This window comes from Salmo trutta, chromosome 7, assembly GCF_901001165.1.
Source record: "Salmo trutta chromosome 7, fSalTru1.1, whole genome shotgun sequence".
In the NCBI taxonomy this organism is placed as follows: Eukaryota; Metazoa; Chordata; class Actinopteri; order Salmoniformes; family Salmonidae; genus Salmo; species Salmo trutta.
This window is the reverse complement of record NC_042963.1, coordinates 56,088,119-56,106,361: the sequence shown is the minus strand read 5'-3', so window position 1 is coordinate 56,106,361 and position 18,243 is coordinate 56,088,119. Positions and strand designations below refer to the sequence as shown.

General features: G+C 43.7%; 1 protein-coding gene across 2 annotated transcripts in view; it reads left to right on the top strand.

Moving 5' to 3' along the window:
* LOC115196560 (unconventional myosin-Vc) overlaps positions 1-18,243 on the top strand; it is a 59,652-nt gene that overhangs the window by 924 nt on the left and 40,485 nt on the right. For both annotated transcript variants that reach the window (XM_029757392.1, XM_029757391.1), the window contains exons 3-9: positions 9,868-10,039; positions 10,383-10,527; positions 12,294-12,450; positions 12,767-12,910; positions 14,877-14,958; positions 15,504-15,611; positions 17,147-17,253. In XM_029757392.1, coding sequence (XP_029613252.1) covers positions 9,868-10,039; positions 10,383-10,527; positions 12,294-12,450; positions 12,767-12,910; positions 14,877-14,958; positions 15,504-15,611; positions 17,147-17,253 — 915 coding nt within the window. The remainder of the gene's footprint in view (positions 1-9,867; positions 10,040-10,382; positions 10,528-12,293; positions 12,451-12,766; positions 12,911-14,876; positions 14,959-15,503; positions 15,612-17,146; positions 17,254-18,243) is intronic.

Here is an 18,243-nt window from a genome sequence, read left to right as displayed (position 1 = left end):
GACCATACAGAGCACTGTAAGTACTGAACACAGAGACTATAGACCATACAGTGCACTGTAAGTACTGAACACAGAGACTATAGACCATACAGAGCACTGTAAGTACTGAACACAGAGACTATAGACCATACAGTGCACTGTAAGTACTGAACACAGAGACTATAGACCATACAGAGCACTGTAAGTACTGAACACAGAGACTATAGACCATACAGAGCACTGTAAGTACTGAACACAGAGACTATAGACCATACAGAGCACTGTAAGTACTGAACACAGAGACTATAGACCATACAGTGCACTGTAAGTACTGAACACAGAGACTATAGACCATACAGTGCACTGTAAGTACTGAACACAGAGACTATAGACCATACAGAGCACTGTAAGTACTGAACACAGAGACTATAGACCATACAGTGCACTGTAAGTACTGAACACAGAGACTATAGACCATACAGTGCACTGTAAGTACTGAACACAGAGACTATAGACCATACAGTGCACTGTAAGTACTGAACACAGAGACTATAGACCATACAGAGCACTGTAAGTACTGAACACAGAGACTATAGACCATACAGAGCACTGTAAGTACTGAACACAGAGACTATAGACCATACAGTGCACTGTAAGTACTGAACACAGAGACTATAGACCATACAGTGCACTGTAAGTACTGAACACAGAGACTATAGACCATACAGTGCACTGTAAGTACTGAACACAGAGACTATAGACCATACAGAGCACTGTAAGTACTGAACACAGAGACTATAGACCATACAGAGCACTGTAAGTACTGAACACAGAGACTATAGACCATACAGTGCACTGTAAGTACTGAACACAGAGACTATAGACCATACAGTGCACTGTAAGTACTGAACACAGAGACTATAGACCATACAGTGCACTGTAAGTACTGAACACAGAGACTATAGACCATACAGAGCACTGTAAGTACTGAACACAGAGACTATAGACCATACAGTGCACTGTAAGTACTGAACACAGAGACTATAGACCATACAGAGCACTGTAAGTACTGAACACAGAGACTATAGACCATACAGAGCACTGTAAGTACTGAACACAGAGACTATAGACCATACAGAGCACTGTAAGTACTGAACACAGAGACTATAGACCATACAGAGCACTGTAAGTACTGAACACAGAGACTATAGACCATACAGAGCACTGTAAGTACTGAACACAGAGACTATAGACCATACAGAGCACTGTAAGTACTGAACACAGAGACTATAGACCATACAGTGCACTGTAAGTACTGAACACAGAGACTATAGACCATACAGTGCACTGTAAGTACTGAACACAGAGACTATAGACCATACAGAGCACTGTAAGTACTGAACACAGAGACTATAGACCATACAGAGCACTGTAAGTACTGAACACAGAGACTATAGACCATACAGAGCACTGTACGTACTGAACACAGAGACTATAGACCATACAGTGCACTGTAAGTACTGAACACAGAGACTATAGACCATACAGAGCACTGTAAGTACTGAACACAGAGACTATAGACCATACAGTGCACTGTAAGTACTGAACACAGAGACTATAGACCATACAGTGCACTGTAAGTACTGAACACAGAGACTATAGACCATACAGAGCACTGTAAGTACTGAACACAGAGACTATAGACCATACAGAGCACTGTAAGTACTGAACACAGAGACTATAGACCATACAGTGCACTGTAAGTACTGAACACAGAGACTATAGACCATACAGTGCACTGTAAGTACTGAACACAGAGACTATAGACCATACAGAGCACTGTAAGTACTGAACACAGAGACTATAGACCATACAGAGCACTGTAAGTACTGAACACAGAGACTATAGACCATACAGAGCACTGTAAGTACTGAACACAGAGACTATAGACCATACAGTGCACTGTAAGTACTGAACACAGAGACTATAGACCATACAGTGCACTGTAAGTACTGAACACAGAGACTATAGACCATACAGTGCACTGTAAGTACTGAACACAGAGACTATAGACCATACAGTGCACTGTAAGTACTGAACACAGAGACTATAGACCATACAGAGCACTGTAAGTACTGAACACAGAGACTATAGACCATACAGTGCACTGTAAGTACTGAACACAGAGACTATAGACCATACAGTGCACTGTAAGTACTGAACACAGAGACTATAGACCATACAGAGCACTGTAAGTACTGAACACAGAGACTATAGACCATACAGAGCACTGTAAGTACTGAACACAGACTATAGACCATACAGAGCACTGTAAGTACTGAACACAGAGACTATAGACCATACAGTCTCCAACCTTTTCTAGCATGAGCTACTTTAAAAAACTATAAGTTATTGGTGTACAAGAGACATGTTTTCTGTCAATATACCTGGTAAAATAATGATTATTATAAACTGGGTGGTTTGATCCCTGACTTTCTGATTGGCTGAAAGCCATGATATATCAGATCTTATACCACAGGGATGACAAAACATTTAGTTTTACGGCTCTAATTACGTTGGTAACCAGTTTAATAGCAATAAGGCACCTCGGGGGTTTGTGATATATGGCTAATATGCCACGGCTAATGGCTGTATCCAGGCACTCCGTGTTGCATCGTGCCTAAGAACAGCCCTTAGCCGTGGTATATTGGCCATATACCACATCTCCTCTGGCCTTATTGCTTAAGTAAACAACTCTAAAATCTGTGATTTTTTTTTTTCCCCCCCAAAAAATAGTTTCTGAGTTATAAATATCCTGGCTCCAGATTTGTTTTTAACTCTGAAAATTAATATTGTTCAAAGAAAAACCACAAAATTGGATGTTCTGAGTGTCAATGCATAAATTACATCTGAAATATCTTTTTTATTTTTTTGGGTCTGTAAGAAAACTAACACATTTGGATTTTGTGCGTAGTTCCCCTTTAATTGCTCATCTAGAGTGAAGCATGTGTCATCTAATGCTGAGCAAACACAACACTTCAAACATATTAACAACTCGGATGTGCTCAAATTTCCAGATTTCCTTGTACCAAATCTTTTAATTCCGTCCATCCACAACCCCAGGACGTCACGTTCCCTAGTTGATCCTGCCCTGCCGGTTTGTCGGTTGTCACCGGGGGGAAAAATGCCGACAAGCAAACATGTTTGTGTCGGTGAGATGATTTATAAGTATGCGCAGAAGCGTTTAAAAAAGAGACGGCGGCGCAGAATATGGACCCGCAGACGTGGACAATATGAACTTATATTGTAGAGGGAATTGGCCGTAAAAACTTTTAATTTTGAAAAAGATGCCGCATTTTCGCCGCATTTTCTCCACAGCTCCACCAATCTGTCATTATTATGGCTAGCTAAACCCCGCCTATTTCTACAAATGATCTTCTTAATATCTGATTTTAAACCTAATCTTAACCACACTGCTATCCTTAAGCCTAACCTTTTAAATTAAGACCAAAAAATGAAATCTGATGAGTTTGTTTGATCTGGCCCATGTTGACTTTGTGGCTGTGGTAACTAGGGCCAACCTGCGTGTTGTTGCTTCCTGTTCTCCGTGATGTTTTGGGGTCTCACATGTGGAGTGCTCATTGGCTATTGGGTCCTTGTCCAATCGCGTCGTAGATCATACTACGAGGCGCACCGCTAAAGTCAGAAAGTTATCAGGACATCCGACAGGGAGGCTGGAGAACCGAACAGTCTTCATCAGTGCGTCCTTTGACCCGCTCAAACTACGCGAGTCCCGACGTACTGATCTTAGCCCAAATTCATAGGATTTCACCCTGATCATGAAAATTCTTCAGGCATGGCAAAAACGTGGCAAACGCCTAGTGAAATCGTGTAGTTTATGCCAGGGATAATGTGGCGGTCTAGCGATGGTTTCTGTACTGCTGCGGCTCATTTCATGGCAGAGTTTGCCAATAATAAATAACAATTTATATACTTCCGCCAGGTAAACCTAGTTAACATTTTAATTGAGAAGATTTTGTGAAAAGTAGTTGTCAACCCACAAGATGGGCAATATCGCTGTAAATGAACTGGCCGATATTGTGTTAGGTTTGTCTTTTTTAAGGTGTTAGTGGCTAACCAGGGCTGGGGGTAATAGTAGCTGGGAGTTTGCTGGTGACTGATGCTTGTGAGATTTGTTTATGACAGTTTGCGATGGAACACGTGAAAATTGCATGTACTTTCAGTGTTTATAACTATAGACCACAATACTCTGTACTGACCTGTTGGAGAGGCCTGTTTATAACTATAGACCACAATACTCTGTACTGACCTGTTGGAGAGGCCTGTTTATAACTATAGACCACAATACTCTGCACTGACCTGTTGGATAGGCCTGTTTATAGCTATAGACCACAATACTCTGTACTGACCTGTTGGATAGGCCTGTTTATAACTATAAACCACAATACTCTGCACTGACCTGTTGGATAGGCCTGTTTATAACTATAAACCACAATACTCTGTACTGACCTGTTGGAGAGGCCTGTTTATAACTATAAACCACAATACTCTGCACTGACCTGTTGGCGAGGCCTGTTTATAGCTATAGACCACAATACTCTGTACTGTACTGTTGGATAGGCCTGTTTATAGCTATAGACCACAATACTCTGCACTGACCTGTTGGATAGGCCTGTTTATAACTATAAACCACAATACTCTGTACTGACCTGTTGGAGAGGCCTGTTTATAACTATAAACCACAATACTCTGCACTGACCTGTTGGCGAGGCCTGTTTATAGCTATAGACCACAATACTCTGTACTGTACTGTTGGCGAGGCCTGTTTATAGCTATAGACCACAATACTCTGTACTGTACTGTTGGCGAGGCCTGTTTATAACTATAGACCACAATACTCTGTACTGTACTGTTGGATAGGCCTGTTTATAGCTATAAACCACAATACTCTGCACTGACCTGTTGGCGAGGCCTGTTTATAGCTATAGACCACAATACTCTGTACTGTACTGTTGGATAGGCCTGTTTATAGCTATAGACCACAATACTCTGCACTGACCTGTTGGATAGGCCTGTTTATAACTATAAACCACAATACTCTGTACTGACCTGTTGGAGAGGCCTGTTTATAACTATAAACCACAATACTCTGCACTGACCTGTTGGCGAGGCCTGTTTATAGCTATAGACCACAATACTCTGTACTGTACTGTTGGCGAGGCCTGTTTATAGCTATAGACCACAATACTCTGTACTGTACTGTTGGCGAGGCCTGTTTATAGCTATAGACCACAATACTCTGTACTGTACTGTTGGCGAGGCCTGTTTATAGCTATAGACCACAATACTCTGTACTGTACTGTTGGATAGGCCTGTTTATAGCTATAGACCACAATACTCTGCACTGACCTGTTGGATAGGCCTGTTTATAACTATAAACCACAATACTCTGTACTGACCTGTTGGAGAGGCCTGTTTATAACTATAAACCACAATACTCTGCACTGACCTGTTGGCGAGGCCTGTTTATAGCTATAGACCACAATACTCTGTACTGTACTGTTGGCGAGGCCTGTTTATAGCTATAGACCACAATACTCTGTACTGTACTGTTGGCGAGGCCTGTTTATAACTATAGACCACAATACTCTGTACTGTACTGTTGGATAGGCCTGTTTATAGCTATAAACCACAATACTCTGCACTGACCTGTTGGCGAGGCCTGTTTATAGCTATAGACCACAATACTCTGTACTGTACTGTTGGATAGGCCTGTTTATAGCTATAGACCACAATACTCTGCACTGACCTGTTGGATAGGCCTGTTTATAACTATAAACCACAATACTCTGTACTGACCTGTTGGAGAGGCCTGTTTATAACTATAAACCACAATACTCTGCACTGACCTGTTGGCGAGGCCTGTTTATAGCTATAGACCACAATACTCTGTACTGTACTGTTGGCGAGGCCTGTTTATAGCTATAGACCACAATACTCTGTACTGTACTGTTGGCGAGGCCTGTTTATAACTATAGACCACAATACTCTGTACTGTACTGTTGGATAGGCCTGTTTATAACTATAAACCACAATACTCTGTACTGTACTGTTGGATAGGCCTGTTTATAGCTATAGACCACAATACTCTGTACTGACCTGTTGGAGAGGCCTGTTTATAACTATAGACCACAATACTCTGTACTGACCTGTTGGAGAGGCCTGTTTATAGCTATAGACCACAATACTCTGTACTGTACTGTTGGAGAGGCCTGTTTATAGCTATAGACCACAATACTCTGTACTGTACTGTTGGAGAGGCCTGTTTATAACTATAGACCACAATACTCTGTACTGACCTGTTGGAGAGGCCTGTTTATAGCTATAGACCACAATACTCTGTACTGTACTGTTGGAGAGGCCTGTTTATAGCTATAGACCACAATACTCTGTACTGTACTGTTGGAGAGGCCTGTTTATAGCTATAGACCACAATACTCTGTACTGTACTGTTGGATAGGCCTGTTTATAGCTATAGACCACAATACTCTGCACTGACCTGTTGGATAGGCCTGTTTATAACTATAAACCACAATACTCTGTACTGACCTGTTGGAGAGGCCTGTTTATAACTATAAACCACAATACTCTGCACTGACCTGTTGGCGAGGCCTGTTTATAGCTATAGACCACAATACTCTGTACTGTACTGTTGGCGAGGCCTGTTTATAGCTATAGACCACAATACTCTGTACTGTACTGTTGGCGAGGCCTGTTTATAACTATAGACCACAATACTCTGTACTGTACTGTTGGATAGGCCTGTTTATAACTATAAACCACAATACTCTGTACTGTACTGTTGGATAGGCCTGTTTATAGCTATAGACCACAATACTCTGTACTGACCTGTTGGAGAGGCCTGTTTATAACTATAGACCACAATACTCTGTACTGACCTGTTGGAGAGGCCTGTTTATAGCTATAGACCACAATACTCTGTACTGTACTGTTGGAGAGGCCTGTTTATAGCTATAGACCACAATACTCTGTACTGTACTGTTGGAGAGGCCTGTTTATAACTATAGACCACAATACTCTGTACTGACCTGTTGGAGAGGCCTGTTTATAGCTATAGACCACAATACTCTGTACTGTACTGTTGGAGAGGCCTGTTTATAGCTATAGACCACAATACTCTGTACTGTACTGTTGGAGAGGCCTGTTTATAGCTATAGACCACAATACTCTGTACTGTACTGTTGGATAGGCCTGTTTATAGCTATAGACCACAATACTCTGTACTGACCTGTTGGAGAGGCCTGTTTATAGCTATAGACCACAATACTCTGTACTGTACTGTTGGAGAGGCCTGTTTATAGCTATAGACCACAATACTCTGTACTGTACTGTTGGATAGGCCTGTTTATAGCTATAGACCACAATACTCTGTACTGACCTGTTGGAGAGGCCTGTTTATAGCTATAGACCACAATACTCTGTACTGTACTGTTGGATAGGCCTGTTTATAGCTATAGACCACAATACTCTGTACTGTACTGTTGGAGAGGCCTGTTTATAACTATAAACCACAATACTCTGTACTGACCTGTTGGAGAGGCCTGTTTATAACTATAAACCACAATACTCTGTACTGTACTGTTGGATAGGCCTGTTTATAGCTATAGACCACAATACTCTGTACTGACCTGTTGGAGAGGCCTGTTTATAACTATAAACCACAATACTCTGTACTGTACTGTTGGAGAGGCCTGTTTATAGCTATAGACCACAATACTCTGTACTGTACTGTTGGAGAGGCCTGTTTATAACTATAGACCACAATACTCTGTACTGTACTGTTGGAGAGGCCTGTTTATAGCTATAGACCACAATACTCTGTACTGTACTGTTGGAGAGGCCTGTTTATAACTATAGACCACAATACTCTGTACTGTACTGTTGGAGAGGCCTGTTTATAGCTATAGACCACAATACTCTGTACTGACCTATTGGAGAGGCCTGTTTATAACTATAGACCACAATACTCTGTACTGTACTGTTGGAGAGGCCTGTTTATAGCTATAGACCACAATACTCTGTACTGTACTGTTGGATAGGCCTGTTTATAGCTATAGACCACAATACTCTGTACTGACCTGTTGGAGAGGCCTGTTTATAGCTATAGACCACAATACTCTGTACTGTACTGTTGGATAGGCCTGTTTATAGCTATAGACCACAATACTCTGTACTGTACTGTTGGAGAGGCCTGTTTATAACTATAAACCACAATACTCTGTACTGACCTGTTGGAGAGGCCTGTTTATAACTATAAACCACAATACTCTGTACTGTACTGTTGGATAGGCCTGTTTATAGCTATAGACCACAATACTCTGTACTGACCTGTTGGAGAGGCCTGTTTATAACTATAAACCACAATACTCTGTACTGTACTGTTGGAGAGGCCTGTTTATAGCTATAGACCACAATACTCTGTACTGTACTGTTGGAGAGGCCTGTTTATAACTATAGACCACAATACTCTGTACTGTACTGTTGGAGAGGCCTGTTTATAGCTATAGACCACAATACTCTGTACTGTACTGTTGGAGAGGCCTGTTTATAACTATAGACCACAATACTCTGTACTGTACTGTTGGAGAGGCCTGTTTATAGCTATAGACCACAATACTCTGTACTGACCTATTGGAGAGGCCTGTTTATAACTATAGACCACAATACTCTGTACTGTACTGTTGGAGAGGCCTGTTTATAGCTATAGACCACAATACTCTGTACTGTACTGTTGGATAGGCCTGTTTATAGCTATAGACCACAATACTCTGTACTGACCTGTTGGGCAATTTCAGTTTGAATAACAGCGTACATTTGAACGACAGCGTACATTTGAACGACAGCGTACATTTGAACGACAGCGTACATTTGAACGACAGCGTACATTTGAACGACAGCGTACATTTGAACGACAGCGTACATTTGAACGACAGCGTACATTTGCAGCAGGTAGCCTAGTGGTTTCAGAGTGTTGTGTTAGTAACCAAATGGTTTCTGGTTCGAATCTCTGAGATGACTAGGTGAAGAATCTGCCGACGTGCCTTTTTGAGTAAGGCACTAAACCCTAACTGCTGCGGTAAGGTGCTCTGGCATCTGCTAAATGACTGAAATGTAAAATAGTGTATTTATTGGGAGACTCTTTCATTTATCTCTAGCTCATTACTTTCACTCATTTATTTGTCAATGGGAAGACTAGGACGTGTGGGACAAGACTAGGACGTGTGCGACAAGACTAGGACGTGTGCGACAAGACTAGGACGTGTGGGACAAGACTAGGACGTGTGGGACAAGACTAGGACGTGTGCGACAAGACTAGGACGTGTGCGACAAGACTAGGACGTGTGGGACAAGACTAGGACGTGTGGGACAAGACTAGGACGTGTGGGACAAGACTAGGACGTGTGGGACAAGACTAGGACGTGTGGGACAAGACTAGGACGTGTGGGACAAGACTAGGACGTGTGCGACAAGACTAGGACGTGTGCGACAAGACTAGGACGTGTGCGACAAGACTAGGACGTGTGCGACAAGACTAGGACGTGTGCGACAAGACTAGGACGTGTGGGACAAGACTAGGACGTGTGGGACAAGACTAGGACGTGTGGGACAAGACTAGGACGTGTGCGACAAGACTAGGACATGTAAAACATACAGCTTACTTTTAATGCTGAGATTCTGTATTGAGTATACTTTGTAGACCAGGACTAGGTTTACTGTACTCTGTGTCCTGGAAACTGGCCATAGAGGCTTTAAATCACCAACTTCACACTGTTATTCCCCCTGTAGGAGATGCTGTACTCCCTGGACACATCCAGTCCTCAGCTCCCTCACCTCCGCAACCCTGATATCCTGGTGGGGGAGAATGACCTGACGGCTCTCAGCTACCTCCACGAACCAGCAGTTCTACACAATCTCAAAGTGCGCTTCGTGGAGTCCAAGATCATCTACACCTACTGCGGTAAAGAGACACTCCCACATCCATCTACACGTACTGCGGTACTAAAGGAAATACTTCCCCAACTGTCTAATGGGATGTCTTTTGTTTTACTGTTAGTTTATCGGATAGATTTTACTGGATGTAGTAGATGGAAGGTGAAAGTTCATGTCTGGGTGACGAGTTGTTGCTTTATGTTTGTATAAAATGTAGGAGATGAGAGAAATGATATTCACAGGGCAATACATTTTATTTATTTATTTATTTAAATGTTTTACCTTCTATATTAGAAGCATACTATGTGAAAACGTGTTGGATAACTCTGACTGTACTGTATGTCCTGATGATTTCCTTCACTCCCTTTCAGGAATCATCCTGGTGGCTGTCAACCCATACAAGCAGCTTCACATCTATGGAGATGCAGTCATTCACGCCTACAGTGGACAGAACATGGGAGATATGGACCCTCACATCTTCGCTGTGGCAGAGGAGGCTTACAAACAGATGGCCAGGTAAAAATGAGACAGACTGTCCCCGCGAGGGTGGAGGGGGGCTGGTTTTGTAATAGTGATGCCAGTCCCCCCGGATCACACTATGCTCCTGGAGACAGTGGTTCAATCCCTGAGTCCCCCCCACTAACTTCCTATTCTATAGCCTTTAATCTATCTTACTGTCATACATTTTTAACCCTTTGGGCCTATCTGTCAATAGAACTTCTCCTTAAAATGAGATCAACTGTGAAATATTTAGTATTCATACCCGGATATAAAAACTCAGCATAAAAAGAAACGTCCTTTCACTGTCAACTGCATTTATTTTCAGCAAACTTAAGATGTGTAAATATTTGTATGAACATGACAAGATTCAACAACTGAGACATAAACTGAACAAGTTCCACAGACATGTGACTAACAGAAATGGAATAATGTGTCCCTGAACAAAGGGGGGTCAAAATTAAAAGTAACAGTCAGTATCTGGTGTGGCCACCAGCTGCATTAAGCACTGCAGTGCATCTCCTCCTCATGGACTGCACCAGATTTGCCAGTTCTTGCTGTGAGATGTTACCCCACTCTTCTACCAAGGCACCTGCAAGTTCCTGGACATTTCTGGGGGGAATGACCCTAGCCCTCACCCTCCGATCCAACAGGTCCCAGACGTGCTCAATGGGATTGAGATCCGGGCTCTTCGCTGGCCATGGCAGAACACTGACATTCCTGTCTTGCAGGAAATCACACACAGAACGAGCAGTATGGCTGGTGGCATTGTCATGTTGGAGGGTCATGTTAGCATGAGCCTGCAGGAAGGGTACCACATGAGGGAGGAGGATGTCTTCCCTGTAACGCACAGTTTTGAGATTACCTGCAATGACAGCCAGCTCAGTCCGATGATGCTGTGACACACCGCCCCAGACCATGACGGACCCTCCACCTCCAAATCGATCCCGCTCCAGAGTACAGGCCTCAGTGTAAAGCTCATTCCTTTGACGAGAAACGCGAATCAGACCATCACACCTGGTGAGACAAAACCGCGACTTGTCAGTGAAGAGCACTTTTTTCCAGTCCTGTCTGGTCCAGCGACGGTGGGTTTGTGCCCATAGGCGACGTTGTTGCCGGTGAGGACCTGCCTTACAACAGGCCTACAAGCCCTCAGTCCAGCCTCTCTCAGCCTATTGCGGACAGTCTGATCACTGATGGAGGGATTGTGCGTTCCTGGTGTAACTCGGGCAGTTGTTGTTACCATCCTGTACCTGTCCCGCAGGTGTGATGTTCGGATGTATCGATCCTGTGCAGGTATTGTTACACGTGGTCTGCCACTGCGAGGACGATCAGCTGTCCGTCCTGTCTCCCTGTAGCCCTGTCTTAGGCGTCTCACAGTACGGACATTGCAATTTATTGCCCTGGCCACATCTGCAGTCCTCAAGCCTCCTTGCAGCATGCCTAAGGCACGTTCACACAGATGAGCAGAGACCCTGGGCATCTTTCTTTTGGTGTTTTTCAGAGTCAATAGAAAGGCCTCTTTAGTGTCCTAAGTTTTCATAACTGTGACCTTAATTGCCTACCGTCTTTAGGCTTTTAGTGTCTTAACGACCGTTCCACAGGTGCATGTTCATTAATTGTTCATGGTTCATTGAGCAAGCATGGGAAACAGTGTTAAAACCCTTTACAATGAAGATCTGTGAAATTATTTGGATTTTTACGAATTATCTTTGAAAGTCAGGGTTTTTTTTTGTTGCTGAGATATATATATTTTTTTAAATTTAATTTATTTCCTTTCTCAGGAACAATAAGAACCAGTCTATCATAGTGAGTGGTGAGTCTGGAGCGGGGAAGACTGTGTCTGCTAGGTATGCCATGAGGTACTTCGCTATGGTCAGCAAGTCTGGCAGCAAGACACGCGTGGAAGACAAAGTTCTGGCATCCAATCCAATAACTGAGGTATGTTTTTAAATACATGTGTCCTAGCAGTGAATGTATGTTACATGTAGCATCACAATATGTGAATGAGTAATTGTATGTAATCTGTTCCATCTATGGGTTTGATAATCTGTGTAGATAAAGGTCCGCGGTGTGAAAGACGCATGATAATCTCACAGATCATGTCCAATGTGCCACAGTGTTCCACGCACAGATTGGCCTCACCAGCCACCGTACTTCTGATACATCTTAATGATACATCTACAATGTGTTTTGATTATCCTCAACTATGATGGACAAACTTGTAATATGAGTTTTTTTTTGTTGTTGTTGTCAGGCAATAGGAAATGCCAAGACGACCAGGAACGACAACAGCAGTCGCTTTGGGAAGTACACAGAGATCAGCTTCGACAAGAGATATCAGATCATCGGAGCCAACATGAGGACGTATCTCCTGGAGAAATCTAGAGTGGTTTCCCAGGTCATACATCACATACTTGATTCTCTGATTTTTATATGTGGTGTATAAGGTAGCATAGCTACTGTATAGCCTTCCCTGTGGCTCAGTTGGTAGAGCATGGTGTATAAGGTAGCATAGCTAATGTATAGCCTTCCCTGTGGCCCAGTTGGTAGAGCATGGTGTATAAGGTAGCATAGCTACTGTATAGCCTTCCCTGTGGCCCAGTTGGTAGAGCATGGTGTATAAGGTAGCATAGCTACTGTATAGCCTTCCCTGTGGCTCAGTTGGTAGAGCATGGTGTATAAGGTAGCATAGCTACTGTATAACCTTCCCTGTGGCCCAGTTGGTAGAGCATGGTGTATAAGGTAGCATAGCTACTGTATAGCCTTCCCTGTGGCCCAGTTGGTAGAGCATGGTGTATAAGGTAGCATAGCTACTGTATAGCCTTCCCTGTGGCCCAGTTGGTAGAGCATGGTGTATAAGGTAGCATAGCTACTGTATAGCCTTCCCTGTGGCCCAGTTGGTAGAGCATGGTGTATAAGGTAGCATAGCTACTGTATAGCCTTCCCTGTGGCCCAGTTGGTAGGGCATGGTGTATAAGGTAGCATAGCTACTGTATAGCCTTCCCTGTGGCCCAGTTGGTAGGGCATGGTGTATAAGGTAGCATAGCTACTGTATAGCCTTCCCTGTGGCCCAGTTGGTAGAGCATGGTGTATAAGGTAGCATAGCTACTGTATAGCCTTCCCTGTGGCCCAGTTGGTAGGGCATGGTGTATAAGGTAGCATAGCTACTGTATAGCCTTCCCTGTGGCCCAGTTGGTAGAGCATGGTGTATAAGGTAGCATAGCTACTGTATAGCCTTCCCTGTGGCCCAGTTGGTAGAGCATGGTGTATAAGGTAGCATAGCTACTGTATAGCCTTCCCTGTGGCCCAGTTGGTAGAGCATGGTGTATAAGGTAGCATAGCTACTGTATAGCCTTCCCTGTGGCTCAGTTGGTAGAGCATGGTGTATAAGGTAGCATAGCTACTGTATAGCCTTCCCTGTGGCCCAGTTGGTAGAGCATGGTGTATAAGGTAGCATAGCTACTGTATAGCCTTCCCTGTGGCTCAGTTGGTAGAGCATGGTGTATAAGGTAGCATAGCTACTGTATAGCCTTCCCTGTGGCTCAGTTGGTAGAGCATGGTGTATAAGGTAGCATAGCTACTGTATAGCCTTCCCTGTGGCCCAGTTGGTAGAGCATGGTGTATAAGGTAGCATAGCTACTGTATAGCCTTCCCTGTGGCCCAGTTGGTAGAGCATGGTGTATAAGGTAGCGTAGCTACTGTATAGCCTTCCCTGTGGCTCAGTTGGTAGAGCATGGTGTATAAGGTAGCATAGCTACTGTATAGCCTTCCCTGTGGCTCAGTTGGTAGAGCATGGTGTATAAGGTAGCATAGCTACTGTATAGCCTTCCCTGTGGCTCAGTTGGTAGAGCATGGTGTATAAGGTAGCATAGCTACTGTATAGCCTTCCCAGTTGGTAGAGCATGGTGTATAAGGTAGCGTAGCTACTGTATAGCCTTCCCAGTTGGTAGAGCATGGTGTATAAGGTAGCGTAGCTACTGTATAGCCTTCCCAGTTGGTAGAGCATGGTGTATAAGGTAGCATAGCTACTGTATAGCCTTCCCAGTTGGTAGAGCATGGTGTATAAGGTAGCATAGCTACTGTATAGCCTTCCCTGTGGCCCAGTTGGTAGAGCATGGTGTATAAGGTAGCATAGCTACTGTATAGCCTTCCCAGTTGGTAGAGCATGGTGTATAAGGTAGCGTAGCTACTGTATAGTTGAATCATGTTTACCATTTGGAAGGGGTTCAGTGAGCCACTGCTAGCCTGGTTCCAGATCCGTTTTTGTGTTGTCTTGCCATCTCCTTGCCATGACAACGACCAACACAAACAGGTCTTAAATCATTGCATGCCTTTAAAAAGTAACGCTGTCTCTTTCTCTTCAGTCAGAGAGTGAGAGAAACTATCACATCTTCTACCAGATGTGTGCCTGTGCAGACCAGCCTGAGTTCAAGAGCCTGAGACTGTGTGAGTGACTGGAATTTATTTCATCTGTAATTCTTCAGGTTTGTCTCCATTGAGATAAAAAATAAATATATATTTAGCAAGAGGGACCTGTTAAACCCTGGGGCTTGGCAGTTCTGCTACTGTATTAACTGTAGATGATAGAGGGACGATAGATACGGCCTCTGGGGGGACGATAGATACGGCCCCTGGGGGGACGGTAGATACGGCCCCTGGGGGGACGGTAGATGGGGCCCCTGGGGGGACGGTAGATGGGGCCCCTGGGGGGACGGTAGATGGGGCCCCTGGGGGGACGGTAGATGGGGGCCCCTGGGGGGACGGTAGATGGGGCCCCTGGGGGGACGGTAGATGGGGCCTCTGACTAGGCCATGAAAGTCATCTCAATTATTATTTATTTATTTATTTGTGTTTCACCGTTTTTCAACCAGATGAGTCAGTAGTTACACTGACATCCTGACAACAGATCAAATAATGTAGGCTACTGAAATGTATGGGTTAGGTCAATAACATGCTAATGAACGTGTGTCTGTGTGCTTGTCTCTCTCCAGTGAGGGCAGATGAGTTCAGGTACACCAGTATGGGAGGGGAGACTGGTATCGAGGGCGTGGATGATAGGAAGGACATGGAGGAGACACGCAGGACCTTCTCTCTGTTGGGTGAGAGACATCGCTCTGTTCGTCACTCTGTTCGTCACTCTGTTCGTCACTCTGTTCGTCACTCTGTTCGTCGCTCTGTTCGTCGCTCTGTTCGTCACTCTGTTCGTCACTCTGTTCGTCACTCTGTTCGTCACTCTGTTCGTCACTCTGTTCGTCACTCTTTAGGTCAACCTACTGCTCAGATCAACATGTACTGTTGTCAGACGTTTGTTTGATGACCATGCATTTGTAAATGGGGACCAAATATTGCAGAATATTTAGCAGGGATGATGGTTGTGGTTTACTTACTAAACTAAGTTGAATGAGCGGATTGTAAGTATCTCTGGATAAGAGCGGATATTAAATGACTAAAATATCAATGGATTTCTTTAACTCGCTATTCACCTAGGAATGTCTGCAGAATGCAGTCTTATTCCCCTGTCTTATGTATGGCTTATGAATGTGTTATGAAGTCCTTATGTAGGATATGTCTGCAGAATGCAGTCTTATTCCCCTGTCTTATGTATGGCTTATGAATGTGTTATGAAGTCCTTATGTAGGTATGTCTGCAGAATGCCGTCTTATTCCCCTGTCTTATGTATGGGTTATGAAGTCCTTATGTAGGATATGTCTGCAGAATGCAGTCTTATTCCCCTGTCTTATGTATGGCTTCTGAATGTGTTATGAAGTCCTTATGTAGGATATGTCTGCAGAATGCAGTCTTATTCCCCTGTCTTATGTATGGCTTGTGAATGTGTTATGAAGTCCTTATGTAGCATATGTCTGCAGAATGCAGTCTTATTCCCCTGTCTTATGTATGGCTTATGAATGTGTTATGAAGTCCTTATGTAGGTATGTCTGCAGAATGCCGTCTTATTCCCCTATCTTATGTATGGGTTATGAAGTCCTTATGTAGGATATGTCTGCAGAATGCAGTCTTATTCCCCTGTCTTATGTATGGCTTATGAATGTGTTATGAAGTCCTTATGTAGGATATGTCTGCAGAATGCAGTCTTATTCCCCTGTCTTATGTATGGCTTATGAATGTGTTATGAAGTCCTTATGTAGGTATGTCTGCAGGATGCAGTCTTATTCCCCTGTTATGTATGTGTTATGTAGGTAAGTCTGCAGAATGCAGTCTTATTCCCCTGTCTTATGAATGTGTTATGAAGTCCTTATGTAGGTATGTCTGCAGGATGCAGTCTTATTCCCCTGTTATGTATGTGTTATGTAGGTAAGTCTGCAGAATGCAGTCTTATTCCCCTGTCTTATGAATGTGTTATGAAGTCCTTATGTAGGTATGTCTGCAGGATGCAGTCTTATTCCCCTGTCTTATGTATGTGTTATGAAGTCCTTATGTAGGTATGTCTGCAGGATGCAGTGGTATTCCCCTGTTATGTATGGGTAATGAAGTCCTTTATGTAGGTATGTCTGCAGAATGCAGTGGTATTCCCCTGTCTTATGTATGTGTTATGAATGTGTTATGAAGTCCTTTATGTAGGTATGTCTGCAGAATGCAGTGGTATTCCCCTGACTGTCCTCTGTCCTCCCTGCAGGGTTAACGGAGGACTTCCAGGCTGATGTGTTCAAGGTGCTGGCTGGGATTCTACACCTGGGAAATGTAGAGATCAGAAACGTTGGATCAGACAGGTCATCAATTAGTGTAAGTCTAACTTGTGTTTTTCACGGGGGAAACGCATATCAAGCCAATGTTATGTGACAGAGTGCAAATCCAACTCACAACCCTTTACACCAACCGGTCGATCGCGTTCTAGTCGAACCCAAACATTTCTGTAAAAAACCCAACGATAAAGCTTTGTGTTCCTATTTGTTTCATTAGTCTCGGGCTGTTGGTGGGTAGGTGCAGCCAATTCAGCTGCCCTGCGCACCGGGTAGGCAAACTGTTGCCATTTCATGTGTCTGAAGGTACAAACTCTGCCTTCCAGGTGGGCCTGGAGAGGAAATCAAGTGCACTATGTCTACCGCTGGCCAATCAGATTGCTCAGATGACCGAGTCTGCAGTAACGTAGCAGGCAATAAAGAAAGATACGGCAGAGTTAATACTGTGACATTTCAAAACGTTTAAAACCATAACTAGAGAGACTGTCAACGAATACAGCAAAGAGCTGCTGCTTTTATGAGTGACTTCATGTTTAAGGTCTTAGTCAGCGCTGTCAACACTTTGTTTTCATGCATTTTATGGTTTATAAAAGTGTTGTTCTTCCTATTTCCACTCAGCGCTACAACAAGCAGTGCAGCAGTAATGAATGAGTAGGAAAGTGTATCTGTAGGCGGCGTTGTTATTATTAGCGGCTTGGGTCTTTTTTTAATATCAAGGAATATTTAACTTTCTCCCTTAATAGGAGTAACAACATGAATTTGTGCATGAGGCAGAAATAATGTGGTGCAACTTGAGTTTCGCCATCAGCTGGAAGACTGTCCCTTGTTGGTCAGTGTGTGTCAGTGGAGGAAAGGGAGAGAGGAGGGATGTTGAAAGACGGACCCTCAGTCTGCTGCTCTCTCCCTCTGCTGAGATGGACCCTCAGTCTGCTGCTCTCTCCCTCTGCTGAGACTGACCCTCAGTCTGCTACTCTCTCCCTCCGCTGAGACTGACCCTCAGTCTGCTGCTCTCTCCCTCCGCTGAGACTGACCC